General features: G+C 30.4%; 1 protein-coding gene across 3 annotated transcripts in view; it reads left to right on the forward strand.

Moving 5' to 3' along the window:
• Psi (P-element somatic inhibitor) overlaps positions 1-15,519 on the forward strand; it is a 58,203-nt gene that overhangs the window by 646 nt on the left and 42,038 nt on the right. For all 3 annotated transcript variants that reach the window (XM_075377679.1, XM_075377684.1, XM_075377694.1), the window contains exon 2: positions 5,821-5,920. In XM_075377679.1, the coding sequence (XP_075233794.1) occupies positions 5,821-5,920 (100 nt within the window). The remainder of the gene's footprint in view (positions 1-5,820; positions 5,921-15,519) is intronic.

Here is a 15,519-nt window from a genome sequence, read left to right on the forward strand (position 1 = left end):
TAACTTAGAACTAAGGAATTATCACATGCTTCCAATCCCCCCTTGTGCTATTAATTTTTATGTAGTGTTTACATTATTAATATTTCGTTTTATGTAATCATTTTCTATTAAAAAAGAAAAATAACTGGTGGAGGAATTTAACAAATATTTCACATGAATGAAGGAATTAACTACATTGCTATTTTCCTTCATCTCAAACTTTTAATTGGATTTAAAAAAAAAGTATAATATTGTTTGTCAATAAAGGATGTATTTTCGTTAAACACCACTTCAGACTTTGCTATTTTAGATGTACAATTTTAATTTCCAAAATTGTTTTTTATTCTGATCTGAAAATTTGTTAAATCATAATCTTTGGCGTATTCCATGTTTCTCTAATTGCCACCTGGCTACTTCATTAAGTTTATTTTATTAAAATTGAAGTGATGCAAATCCCAGAATTTTCCTTATATCTCCCAAATGTGTTGATTCTTTTTCACACATCAGGTTCTTCAGATAAATATTATGCAGGATTTATTATGTTTGCTGTAAAATCTGTTTAAAAAAGTTTGATCAGATCCTGACAGTTCATATATTTTTACCCGTTCTGGTTTAGTTACAAGGATATATAGCCCATTGTTGAACATTAATTTTTGAGGTTGAACTACATATTAGGATCATTGTATTTAGTCACAGTGCTGATCATTTGCAAATCAACATGTATTTAGTTCATATATGATTGTATGTACCTTTATTTTACATTCTTGACTCTTGGATTTTTACTCAAATCAACTACTTTCAATGTCCTTGTTTACAAGGTAATTAGTGAAAACATATATAATCATGAATTAGTGTATGCCTAGTTGGGAAAGAATTTGGACATACTTTAATCAATTTCAACTGTCAGTTTTTTCTGTAGTTATAATGTTTTAGGTCTAAAACTATCTGTAATGTTTATAAAATTTTGTGTTGCCTACAGTTTTTGATTAAAGAGAAAACCAATTATCATAGGCAATTTTTTAAAAAATTATCCTTCATTGAAATAATAGGAAAAAACCCAGTTTACTGTGTTGTTTCAGATTTAGTACCCTTAGTCCTTATTAGATTAATTTGTTAGAATGTTGTACTGTCAACTTTTCATTTTCATGTTATTTTGAATTTTTTTTTCTCCGGATAAATTCAATTGTATGCATTAGTGACTAGTCATTCATTATTGATTGTCATCATATTTGGCCTCTACAACTTATTTTTTTCTCATGATTACAAATCAGAAGCCTATTTGGTACTTTTAAAGAAGATGCCTGCAATTGATAAGGCGATCTACAGTCATTAGTTGTTAGATGGCGCCACTGAAAGTCTATTGTTATCACTTAGCTAGTAAAGATAAACTTCATATCTGAATACCTAAATAGCTTGTACTTATTTAGTGCGACTTGAATATTGCTATTGCTTAGCTAATAAAAATAAACTATTTCTTTAATAATAATAATAAAATTCATCACTTAGCTAATAAAAATAAACTTGATATCTGAATACCTAAGTTTGGCTAGACTATTTTTATAATTTTATTTATTTTATAGTTTTGCAGTACAGCCATCTAACAACTAACTGACTTACAGATCACCTTAACAGTTGCAAACAACTTCTTGAAAAGTATCTACTATTTAACAAATTTTGCAGGAAAATTTCATGATCTAAAAAACAAAAGCTATTTCCACCCCTTTACTGTAAGAAAAAATGATGGAGTACTTCAATATTATTTACACATTATTTAGGTTAGATCTGAAAGTGCCAATATCGTCCGTTACCTCTTGTAGAACTTTGTGCCATTTTATTTTTATATTCTTGAAGATTTTTTTTTAGAAATTGTGTTCTTTGTGAGATTGCTCAATTTATTTTCTGAAAGTTTTATTGTACCCAACTTTTTTTACAAGCTATTTTTGCAGATTCCTTTTTTATATGTTATGTTTTTTATGTGTAGTTATGATGTATTTTTGTTGTGGTTATACTTATGTAAAAGAATGAATTAATTACTGAATTGTTATATCCATTAGCATTGTTTTCTATGTGATGACATGTTTGTGTTGATGGAATAATTTTAAAATTTGACTTTTATGACTTATAAAATTTAAGCATTTTATTAAAATCTTTGGTTCTTTTCTGTTAATTCACTACCATTTTAAATATCACTATTTAATTCAGTACCATTCTCTTATTTAGTTCACTTTTGTTGTTAATAAGTTTGATAATATTTGTATAGTAGGTAGACGAGTTCAGCAAGTGAAACATTGTGTTGAGTTATGTTTGGTTAGGTTATGTTATGCCTCTGTTATTTTTACACGGATTTGAATACTAGATCGTGGATACCGGTGTTCTTTGGTGGTTGGGTTTCAATTAACCACACATCTCAGGAATGGTCGAACTAAGACTGTGTAAGACTACACTTCATTTACACTCTTACATATCATCCTCATTCTTTGAAGTATTATCTGAAAGGTAATTACCAGAGGCTAAACAGAAAAAAAAGGTATGTTTTGTAGCTGGCCTCCGTGGTACGAGTGGTAGCATCTTGGCCTTTCACCTCTGGAGGTCCTGGGTATGAATCCCGGTCAGGCATGGCATTTTCACATGCTACATTTTTCATATATACCTAACGGTGGTATAAAAAAAAAAGAAGAAGTTATATAACCCACTGGGGTTGGTGTAGTGGTGAACTCGTTATTGCTAATTAGCTGATTTAAAAGTCCGATAGTTCTAAGATTCAAATCCTAGTAAAGGCAGTTACTTTTATACAGATTTGAATACTAGATCGTAGATACCAGTGTTCTTTGATGGTTGGCTTTCAATTAACCACACATCCCAGGAATGGTTGGCCGAGACAAGACTACACTTTGTTTATATACATACATATTCTCTGATGTAATTCCTTATGGTGATTCCAGAGGCTAAACAGAAAAAGAGAGAGGTTATGTTATGTTGATGTCATATGAAGTTCAGTACACAGAATCGTTCGTTATGTTGCTGCCTAACCTAACTTTAACCTTGACTTAACTAACCTTCATGTATTAACCTAATTCTTAATCTATTTAATTATCACATAAATACAGTATAAATGAGTAAATATATAGCAGTACAAATTTTTAGGTGGTAATAAATTAATGAAAGAGCCAAATGTTTTGTTGCAAAAATTATATCCAATCTATGGAGAGTGTGAAACAATAAAATTTTGTAATTTGTTGCTGATATGTGGGAACAGATGGCTCAGTTTTAGTAATTGTAATGCCAAAAGCTTTGTTTTTAAATTTTACTTGGAACCAAGCAGCTTTCTCCTACAGAATGTGGTTTAGTCAGAGACTTAAAATATTACAAAGTGGAAATTACACCACAAAATACATCACATACTAAAGAGTATGACTTAAAAAAGTCAAGCTACTTCTGTGACTAGGTATCTAGATAAAGTTATAGCTACCTATACCTTCTTTAAAATCCAATAAATTCTGTGCTGTGGGAATTATTTAGATTAACCTTCAGTTGCTGAGTTTTATGTTAATATTGTTACATTCAAAAGTACATATGGATGTTAATTTTTCTATGTATATATAATATGATTTTTAATTATTGTGTTTAATTTTATCTTCAAGTTACTGTAACTGTTTTAGTTTTAGATAACAAAAGAAATTTTTATCTAGTTAATACAGTTTTAATATTAAGTCATATACTTAATACAAAATTTCTATGTTTTCATAGTTGCATTAATTTATTCACAAAATCTCAGTGAAAAATTCATAAAAACCATTGTCATGCAAAAACTGTACTGAAAAAAAAGAATTGTTGGTAAATTACTAAGTATAAAGTTAAAAAATAAACTGCATCAAACACTGCAGTCATTTAATAAGTGATAACATCTTGTAGTGAAACTTCCTCTAATTTTTAAAAAATTTATTTACAAATGAAAACTGGTTTATTAAGTGTGGCTTGGTCACTGATATTTTACCTTATTTTATGCCTTTAATTTCTGGTATGATAACAGATGTTTTAGGTGGGTTTTATAAAAAAAAAATTATTTGTACAGTTTTGTTTATTGAAATTGTTATTTGAAATAAAAAAATTGTTTGCTCTTAATTACTTCCTACATTTTGGATCACCACTTTAAGAAAGTGAGCTGACTTTCCGTATTGTCATTTAGGTTTTCATTTTGGAGTAAAATATGAGAATCGTGGCAGTGTTCAAATTTAAAATAATTTTTTTTCTGGTTGTCGCAAAGCAGTATTCTGTGTTAATTGTTGCTGCTGATGAGTAGAGAGAAGTTGAGTTCACTAAGGGAACTGGGAATAAATTTTGTTGTTGCGAATAACATTTTTGGTGGTATGTTATTCAATTGCTTCAAATTTAGAGATATTTACACACAAATTGGTTCTATAAAATTTTGAACTAGGTGCGGGGTTCATGCTTTCGCAAACTTGGTTAGATAGTTCAGAGGGCAATGATGTAGAACATTCAAGATGTCTGGATGAGGCCTGCAGCGAAGGCAAACGCTGAGTTTATAAATCACTGATGTAAATGTCTATCGAGGCATTTACATCAGTGGCTTGTTATTATGAGATGTAAAAAGTTTATGAGCATGAAAGATTTGACTCCAGTTAAAGCCATCAGGGGTATGGGTGGCGACCGGAAGTGTCACAAGGCAAGTATTTCCCCTACAGGAGTTGGGATACTGATGAGTAGAATGACACTGATGTCAGTTCTTATTGATATGCTGTTACTTAACCAAAGTGAATTCGCTCAAGTGTTTGTATTTCATTTTTTACATCCTCATGTTTTGTGAAATTTTATTTACGTACTCTACATTACATAGGGAAGGATTAGCTGATATTGAAGTTTTGAAATAGATGTTATCCAGTTATCCAAAAATATGCAGAATTTTATTTTTTCTTAAAAAATCTTTATTTATTCATCAATATTGATTTTGTCACATTCAAAGTACTCTTCTTCAGATATAATACATTTGTACCAGTGCTTTTTTCCATTTTCAAAGCATCTGTGGTACGCAATTTTTGCTATGGTGTTCAGCTTCTTCATTGATTTTGTCTTTTCTTCAGTGTTCGCAAAACGTCATTTCATGGTTCTTTTCAGCTTGGGGAATAGGAAGAAGTCACAAGGGGCCTTGTCCAAAGAATACAGACAGGCATCATAGCAGTGTTTTTGGCCAAAAATTCATGAACAAGCAGTGAAGTGTGAGTTGATGCATTATCATGGCAATTGCCATGAGTTGTTCTTTATTACTTCAAATCCTTCAGATTGTTTTCTTCGGATTGCTTCATGCAAGCGGCTTTGAACTTCCATTTAGTATTCCTTATTGACTGTATGACCTGTTGTCATTCTTCATGTTTTTGATGTTATCGGTTGTTGATGTGCTAGGATCTTCAGGACACTTATCATCATAAACATCTTCGCAGCCTTCGTGGAATCATTTGTAACTCTTTTGAACACGTGTTTTATTCATAGAACACTTATCTGTGTTATATTAAAATCTGTGTTGTACTGTTAATTTTTTGTTTGAGATTTAGTCTTAAATTTAAAAAAAAACGTATAGTACAGAGTATTGTCAGATGCTGCTTGAGGATTCACCAGTATTTCTGTGGTTTAACGTTTTTCTTTTATTAGTTTTTAATACTATGAAAATTGTTAATCATAAAATGTTAGCTTATTTGTTCAACTGTTTTGCAGGGTTAGTGAACTCTAGGTATTGATTCTTAATTGCATTTTCATCCTATTTTGCTGATATTCTGATGCAATTCGGATATTCATTTAAAATTTATTCAGTTTTGTTTTGTTTCATAGATTGCTGCTAAGATCAATCCAACTGGTGCAGCTGCCAGTGCTGCAGGAACAGGTGCATCTACCGAATCAGGACAGAAGAGGCCATTAGAAGACGGTACAGGTAATGATAAACTTAACAAACCATTTATTTGATACACACACATACACAAATAATAGTAAAATATTTCTACATTTATTTATAACAATATGTTATATATTTGATTGGTTTATGTATTTTTTTTAACTTACATTTGATATATTAATTATCACTGCAGTATGTTAATTCATTCTTTAAGTGAAGTTTTGTATAAAGTAAGTTTTATAATTTTGTGTCAGTTATCATCAAACGTTTGTTCTACAAATGATAGCTGAACCAGTATTTAAAATTTAACTGAACTCGGTTTGCATTAAAAAAGTTAAGCTATAAACTATTACCTTTGATTCGCAGCTGGTATTGTAACTGCTCTAGTTTCAGTAGAGGTAGTAGTTACTGTTAATTTTACAAATTATTAGGACAGCAGTTTGAAAATTATATTTTAGATATAATGGTTGATTGGTCAAGTCCTGCAACCCAAATGATAACAAATTGTTTTTTAGAAAGCCTTTATTAATTTACAAAATAATATTAACATTTACAAAAGTATTACTTACAAGTTTATATTAAGTTCTGGAAATGTCCGCCATGATTTTCAATGCATGCATCAACATGTTTTCTTATATTGTAATGCGATCTTTTTCAGTGTAGCAGCAGTGAAATTTGATACAGTCCTCAATATTTTGTTTAAGTTCATAAAGTGTATGCAGGTTGTTTGAGTACACATTATCTTTCAAAAGCCCCACAAATTAAAATCGAGAGGACTCAGATCCAGTGAATAAGAAGGCCTTAGTCTACGAGAAATTATTTGGTCATTGAAGAAATTGCATATTACTGTTCGCCGTGTGTAGCCAGCAATCATGTTCATCAACATGTAGTAAAGCTATAAACTGCATGATTATTTCTTGATACTGTTCAAAAATAGGCCCCTGACAATTCTCCACCACACCCCAATTTTTTGCAAATGCAATGACTGTTCATAGAACACAAGTGGGTTCTCTGAAGACTATATTCTGTAATTTTGACTGTTAACATATCCTCTCAGGTGAAACCAAGCTTCATCACTGAAAAAACCTTGTCTAGAACTGATATGTCATTTCAAATGAATATACTGCATATAACAATACTGCATTCTTTTCTCCTTATGTGGTTCTTGGAGCTGATGACTTAACGTTAATTTAGTATGGATGTAATTTTAGAACTTAGTAGCCTTATGAACACTACTATAAGATAGCCCAATCTGGTTAGAAAGTTTTCAAAGAGACTTTTTTTTGGAGAACCAAGAAGTATTTCATTTATTGTCTGTAGACTGTTGTCAGTTAAAACACTTGGGTAGCCGGTACACTATAGTCATGCACAAACTTCCTGTGTCCTGAAAACGATTAAACAACATATAGTGGATTTGTTTGGAACATTAGCAACTGGAAAAGCATTTAAAAAATCTTCTTGACACTTCGCGTACGATTTTGATTCATAGTAACTCACAACAATAAAGACACATTGTTCTTGCATAAAAGACATTGGTGCTCAGACTATAAAAACTGCTTGGTGCTATGCCCACTGTTGCTCGGAGGGGTGTGATCTAGCAGTGCTACCATACACTATTCTGTCAGACAAAAAATTACTGTAATTAAAATATCTTTTACAAATTTAATTGTCATTCCTACATAGCAGAAAAATTTGGGTTGCACAACTTACGATCACTCTTTACATACAGCATATCTTCAGTACTGTTGACATGACTTATATGGTAGCATTGAGTTGCAATTGAGTTGATGCAATTTTACCACTGCTAAACTATGGCATGTGTAGTAATTTTTTTTTCTGGACTTGTTTTTAGTAGCTTTTTGTAAGAAATGTTATTATACTTTCCTGGTTGTCAAAAGTTACACGTGAGTGGTAAAAGTACAGTTAAATTCATTTGTTATGAGTAGATTAGCACACACTCACACAATCAAGACGGTAAACGTTTTCAGTCAATGTTTAAATAGTAAAAAAATGGGTAGTTGTAGGTTAAAATTTCTCTCATAAGTTATTGAAGATCCTCTGAACAAATAACAAGTAAAACATTGATTAAAGATTACAAGTAAGAGTAGATAAACTAAAAAGGATTCATAGATAATATAGCCTTAGCCAACTGCTACATGAACTGTAAGGTCACAACTATCTGAAATCTTTAATATTTCTAACTTGAGGGCCACATTTCATTTTTCTTCAGCTATTCAGAATCGTGCACCAATATTTTAAATGAATCTTTACTCTTACAAATACATTTTTAAAACAAGATTGAATACACTTTGCACATATGGAAAATCTCAATCTAACCATAGTTCTGAAATAGTTGTAAACAACTACTCTGTGATCAGTGACTGTATGGGTGGACATTTTTTAACACAAACAAAAGCTGTGTAAATTACAAATAAGATCTAGTTCTTGGTAATTTTATATTTTTGAGAAACTGGTACAAGTAAGAGCTCTTAAACATGTTCCTTTGTCTAACTGGTGGTATATCAAAGTGGAACATTGCTTTTGTATTAAAGTGAAGCGTAAGTAGATTTATGTAACATTGGATTATTACAGAAGTTATACTTACTTCGCGGGAATTATTAATAAAAAACTTAAGATTTTCAGTTTAGTTATTGATTAGATGTTATATTGTTAAAACTGGTATAGTATTGTAATTTTTCTGCCATAAATTATGAAGTGATTAATTTTTTATCAGTTTTGTTTGGTTTCTGAGAAACAAAAAAAAATATGTACTGTTAAGTGAGTTTTCACAGCTGTACATTTGGATTGGGTTCCTTAGACAAAAATATAGAAAGAAAACATTTTATTAAATGCATGTCCAGAAGAGCTTTGTTTTCAGTCTTTTTTCTTCTTATAGATATATTTAAGAACTGATAAAGTTAATTTGTCAAAATTTGTTAAATCATATTATTAAATATATCAAGTACGCTAAAATTTCCAAATTATTGAGGAAGACTTTCATACTGAATCCATTTACCTTGCTTAATAAAATAAAAGCAATAACTAAAGTTCTATTTTTTTTCCCATGTAGTAGGCATATTTTGTTTTTATGAATTGAGGATTCTTAAGTGTATTCGTGTAGTTTTACATTCTATTTTGAAAAATAAAATTTACACGCATACCCAATAAACGATGCGTATTTGTACCTGATGTGAGTGTGTATTAATTTGTTTCTTTAATTAAATGTTCATCTCTTGCTTCAGCAGAAATTGGTTCAGATTTCCCATCATTAAATTCATGACTAAACTTTTAAGATTAAAATCTACTACTTAACACACTACTTAAACACTACTAATCTACTTTATAAACATTGTTGCCTCTGCTTCACCAGTGCTGACATCAGTGGCTTTTTGTTCTTTGTCAGTGCAACTGCAGAATTAATTCTTTTCGTCTTTTACTCCTATTATATAGAATCTTTCCATTTTGAAGTTTTAATAGTCCTTTGCATTGTTCAGTTTAATCTAACTTTTTTAAATTTATTTCTTCTTGTTTGGAGATTTCATTCTGAACAACTGCACCTATTTATTTATGCTTACTGTAGATGTGCTTTTTGTCTTCCATTTTCCTTTTACTCCTTTTGTTAATTTGGTGTCTTAAACTAGCCTTTAAATCAGTTTTCTAATTAAGTGTTGTGATCTAAAACATTTATAGTTATTAAAGGTTTATTGTTGATAGAGAAATTAGCCAGGGAACTTTACAGAAAGTTCTCAAATTTTATTAATGAGATTACAGGCTCCTTTATTTGTTAAAGTACATAATTTCAAAATACAAATGTAGTATTTCCAGTAACTTGAATGTAATAAAGATAGCTATTGTTTTAGTTTTATTTTAGCAACTTAGTTTTACTAGAATAAATTTTTAACTATAATAATAGACTATTAGAAATTCAATGATCTCAATCTAGTTATCAAGAAATATTCTTACGTAACAATTAACCATGCCATTATATATTTTTGGCTTAGCTAGATTATTTCATATTTGAAACTGTGCTGGACCCTAAAATCCTTCCAAGTATTTTGGTAAGATAGATCTCGAAAATATGTTGTATAAAAAGGTTTTATTAACTGCAAAAAAATCTCCATTGTAGCATATTTGGTATAGTCGATTGAAATTGATTTGAACAGTATTTATTTCAAATTAAGAAATGTAACTGCAGTTTTTAAGTTTCTGTTTCCAATTTTCCTGTTCCTTCAGTTTATTGCATACAAGGTCTCTTTAAAAAGTATCTAACCATTTCTTTTTATTTAAACATAATTAAATATGTTAAAGCAGTAAAACCTGATAAAATAAATCACTACTACTAGTGCGCATGTGTGTATTTGTTTTTAATATCTTACCACATCATTGTTATCTGGTATCTGTTGTGTGTGCTATGTAAGAGATGCTTCTTTTTTTGTCTAAAGCAAAAAAAATTTGTAAGCTTTTCGGAACGAAGCAACGGAGGTTATAAAAATTAAAGAATGGTATAACTATTTTCAAATTGCGTGAACTTCAGTTAAAAGTGACCACTGTTTTAGTAAGCTGTTAACAAGCCAAAATCAAAGTGTTATTGTGCACAATTTAATGTAAAGTCATTTGACCATCCCAGAAATTTGAAAATAAGGATTAGCAATGTTTTGTACACAATTAATGATTTTGGCGTGCACAGAATGGTTGGAAAATTTGTACCAAAGCTATTTTCATTTAACTAGAAATAAATTTATTTTGGCGTTGCACCAAACATGGTGGAGTATACCGATGGTGATACTGATTTTTGTGATAAGACTGTGATAACTGGTGATAGATTTTGACTGTATGGCTTTGACCCAGATACATTCACACTGGAAGTCACTATCTTTCCCAAAACTGAAGAAATGAAACTAGTGAGATGCAAAGTGAAAGTGATATGATAGGTTTTTTAACTGTGGTGGAGTTCAACCACAGTTCTAGGATTTTCATAACCTATTCTACTAATGAAAATAATGAAAAAAGTTCACAAACATAAGCTCTAAAATGCCTCATTTGCAAGTTATAGATAGTGATTTCGCTTTGATTTCAGTTACCCGTATGAAACGAGGTCATATTGAAATTTTTGAGATTTTAATTAAGAGTCATAATTGGTGATTTATGGTTGTTTGACCTGAAAAATCGAATAAAATAGGTCCCAGAACCATATCTGTAGTAGTTTTTGAGAAATCTGGGGGTGAAAAACCAATAAATTGGGGTAACTGTCATTTTATGTTTGACATACAATAACTTTGTTAAAATGGGTAATAAACACAAAGATTTTAATTCACATCGAGAATTTGGTTTTGAACAAAATTGTGTAAGATGATGAGATGAATAAAAGAAAGATAGGTTAGAAAAATTAAATTTTAGAAACTGCACTCTAGACCAAAGTGCACATCATACCAGTTTGTAATAAGTGTTCAAAAATATGCCCACCATTTTCAACTCATTTCTTGGCATGCTTCTGTACTCCTTTTGTTGGTCTTTTTAGTTCTTCAGGGCTGTCCTTAAGTTGCTCAGCTGCATCCATAATACAGACAATTCTTCCTGAGAATGATTTTTGTTTTGCATACAATATTTTTCATCCATCCCCAGATGCAAAAATCTAAAGGTGCTCTAGGTGACCAGGAATTTGGGCCTCCATGATTGATCTATTTCTCTGGAAAAATGATTTAAGCGAGTGGAAATGGCACAAGAGAAGAGAGGAGTTGTACCATCATGCTGGAAGTATACATTGCGTCTCAGTACTAGGCTTCATCATGCATTGATACTAAGTCTGTGTTGAAAATTGTTTTCTGCCATTTAACGACGATTTACTTCTGCCCATGTATGCTCATTGCATAAGTTGTTGACGCCATCTCAAGTGGAATTTGCCTCTGTAAACAAAATGTGTTTGTAGAAGTGTCAGTTTGTATCTTACCAGTTGCAGAACTCCAAGCAGAGCGGACTGTCTCCTTAGTGTAGATGTTGAACGGGCAATTTATGATAAGGATAAAATATATTTTGTTTAAGTAGCCTCCAAACAATGGAATGCAAAACTTCATTCCGTTAAGAAAGACATTGTGTACTGACGCCTGAACTGCATCGATAATAATTTTATCAATAACAGCATCGTGTTGTACAGATTGTTCATAGCTGGTTGGAATACTAGGTAGTGAATCTGTTTACTGAAGATTGAAAAAAGTTGTGATAATTGTTTTGAGACCTAGACTCCTGTGATTTGGGAAACATATTTCATATTCTCCTGCAGCAGCTGTAGTATTACCATTATACAACACCCAAAATAAATATATCAGTGTATTCCTCTGTTATAAAGGAGTATGGCATTACTTCAATGGCCAACTGATCACGGTCAAACTAAAATTCACAGAAAACCCATTCTAAAGACAGCAAAGTTCACAGTGCCCAATATGTACATTATTGGGCAGTGTTGATCAGCTGTTGTTATTTTATTGCCAACTTCGAAAAAATAATTTCTTGTATTTCTGTTATTAATAAAAAAAAAATTACGCAAGTAATTTTTAAATTACTTGGGTAATTTTTTTTACAATTGTATAATTTCCATTATTTTAATTTTTTAACAGTAAATTTTGTTTTTACAAATTTTTCAAATCGCCAAAAAGAATTTGGTTTTTGTTAACATTAAATAAGTACATTATTGACAAATGCAGTAAATGTACTGTTTCTAAATAAAATTCAAATTTTTCTAACTTTTCTTTATTTTATTCAACTTACCTTACCCGTTTAACAAAGTATGTATTTTTACTTTGTTAAACCAGTGTTTCTTATGTTTACACAAAACATAAGAAACAGGATTTTTGACCTTTTTATTCGTTTTTACTTCCTAGATTTCTCAAAAACCTATTGCAGATATGGTTCTGCGACATATTTTATTTGATTTCTCAGGTCAAAAGCCATAAGAAATCACTAATTCTAACCCCTAAATAAGTGTCCTAAATGTTCAGTAAGATCTCATTTCACCGGCATTGCTGAAATCCTAGATAAATCTTTTACGCTGTAACTCATAAATGAAGCATTTTAGATCATATGTTTATGTGAAATTTTCCATTTTTTTCACTAGTAGAATAGTTTATGAAAGTTCCTGAAGAATATTGTGATACTCCTGTATAAAGGTGTTATCAAAGTAAACTAAAGTGATTTTAAAAGGTTGGGAAGAAGAAATTCCATTGATTACCTGTTGTTAGCTTGTTCTACAATAAATAAGGGCTTTCACAGATACCTTAATTACGAATATTACACCATTAAAAGTGAATGATATATGATTGTGTACACATCTGCATGTGCTAGTGCATGCGTGCACATATATATCTGCACCTTAAGGTTGTAATTGGTTCCATGATGGCTGGCAATTAAATAATTTGATTGTAATCAGTTTAAGCATGTGATATTTTATTTAAAAACAAAAGTATTGCTTTACTTAAAATTTTATTTAAGATTTTGTTGCGGGTAATTATTTACCTTATGAGAGTTTTAAACTATAATATAAGAAAAAAAGTTATCCAAAAAAACTTGAGAATGCCAGTTTTATTTTATTTAAAATATACTTTACAAAGGATTTTCTTGCAAGAACTTTTATACTTTTGAGGAAAAAAGTAATGACCCAAAACAGTTGAAATAATTGTAGTCTTGGATTTGAAATAAGGATTCATTGTTTGCTTTTAACCTCCGGGACCACTGTTATGTATTTCTTCAGAATATGAGATGAATGATGATTTTTGTGCATGGGAAAATGCCATGCCTGACTGGGATTCAAACCCGGAACCTCAGGATGAACGGCCAAGACACTACTGCTCTGGTTTAAGTGCCTTTCTGTTTTACACTGTTGATCTGTCAAAAGTGGAGCTCAGAGTTTAAGAAGGAATCTCCAACTAAATTACAACCTATTTTTTTCATTTCATGTTTAACATCTTTTCCTACTTTTGTTTATGTTACTTGCTTCTCATAAGAACAATTTTAAGATTTTTATTCTTGTTTGAAAGAGCCAAAGTTTTTCAGTAACTTTGGGGCCCGTAATCAATTGCTTTTTGGGAATAACTGCTTTTTATTTTGTGGAATAACTCAAACTTGGTTTATTTTTCAAGTGTGCATTGTATTTTCATTTCTAGCAAGACATTGAAAATAAGCTTGCGATTATGCGAGTTTTAACAATTCAGTCATGTCTTTAGCACCAACTTGCAAATTTAAACTTATAGCTAAAGTTACAACTTACTGTGAAATTTATCCAACAGCATCAGCATCAAGACTGGACATTGAACTTTGCACTGCTTTATATGGCAAATTTCCTAAAACCTTTTTCACCTATAATCCTTGCTTTGATTTATAAATTTATTTAAAAATATACTCAAAGTACTGACCCAAAACAGTGAAAATAGTTGTAATCATGGGTTTTAAATAAGCACTCTGCTTTTAGTGCTTTTCATCGTTATGCTGTTGACCAGTCATGAGTCAAAAAAAGTAATTGAGAAGGATCTTTGAATGTTTCTCTTTTCCCCTGATCTGGCTGCATTAAGGAAGTGCTGAGTGTCAGCAAGAAAATCATATTTACTCTTGGATTAAATTCAGTTCGGGAGGTAGAAGGATGAGTTGGAGAGTAATAAGTGACTTTATCATTTTAAGTGATAGAATGTGTGATAGAATAGGCCTGCAGTACATCATTATACTGTTATTCTAAACTGTCGTTGAACTGTGTAGACCAGTACACTCATTAGTAGTAACTAATAAGAGATACAGTTAATGTGCCACAAAATTGTTTTATTTTCTATGACTGGTCATAACTCTCTGCTTTTGGTATACCAAAAAAATATTACAATAAGTGTCAGTTTGAATTGATTATAGTCAATTAATGTTTATTATTGCTGTATATATATATATATATATATATTTTTAGATTGATAAATTAATATAATTTTTCTTTGCAAGTATTACTTTTAGTGATGATTATGTTAATTATTTTAATTGTGTAGTTGTTAGTAAATCATGAGATATAAGGAACTGAAATGATAGAACACAGAATTAGATAATTTTATTTGTAGTATGTTATCTCCTTACACAAAAGTTACCAGATTTTAATAAACTTATATCAGTGATTATAAATTTTGTCATGAGAATGAAGTAAATGTTTGTGATTTTTACTGGTTATGTACAGTAATTAATCTCTTAAGTTTTCTCTTGCGTGATAAACACTCCTTTTAAATGAGAATGAAAGCACTCTTTATTTTCTAAAATTTGTTCCTTTTATTTAATCCTGGCCTTTTTTAATTACTGTTTGGTATGAAATAACTTTAACATGCATATCATGTACCGTTAACTTTGCTTCTAGATGAAATCTAAGGCAGTGCGTTAGTGTAAGTTGCTTTTAGTTTCTGATTAATTACTGATAAACTGTATGTTGTTTAATAGTAGTGTTAAATTGGTTATGCTAGCAAACGGTTTTTAAAACTGTATGGAGACAAACAATTTTAATAGATTTTTTCACTTTCTTCAAAGAAAGTTAAGTGTATTTAAGCATCTTTTATCTACTTAACAGATTTCATAGACAACCTATGTTTAATAAATAATTTTTTCTTAATAATTTCTAGAGTATATTTTTA

The sequence above is a fragment of the Lycorma delicatula genome, chromosome 1, assembly GCF_047948215.1.
Source record: "Lycorma delicatula isolate Av1 chromosome 1, ASM4794821v1, whole genome shotgun sequence".
NCBI lineage: Eukaryota > Metazoa > Arthropoda > Insecta > Hemiptera > Fulgoridae > Lycorma > Lycorma delicatula.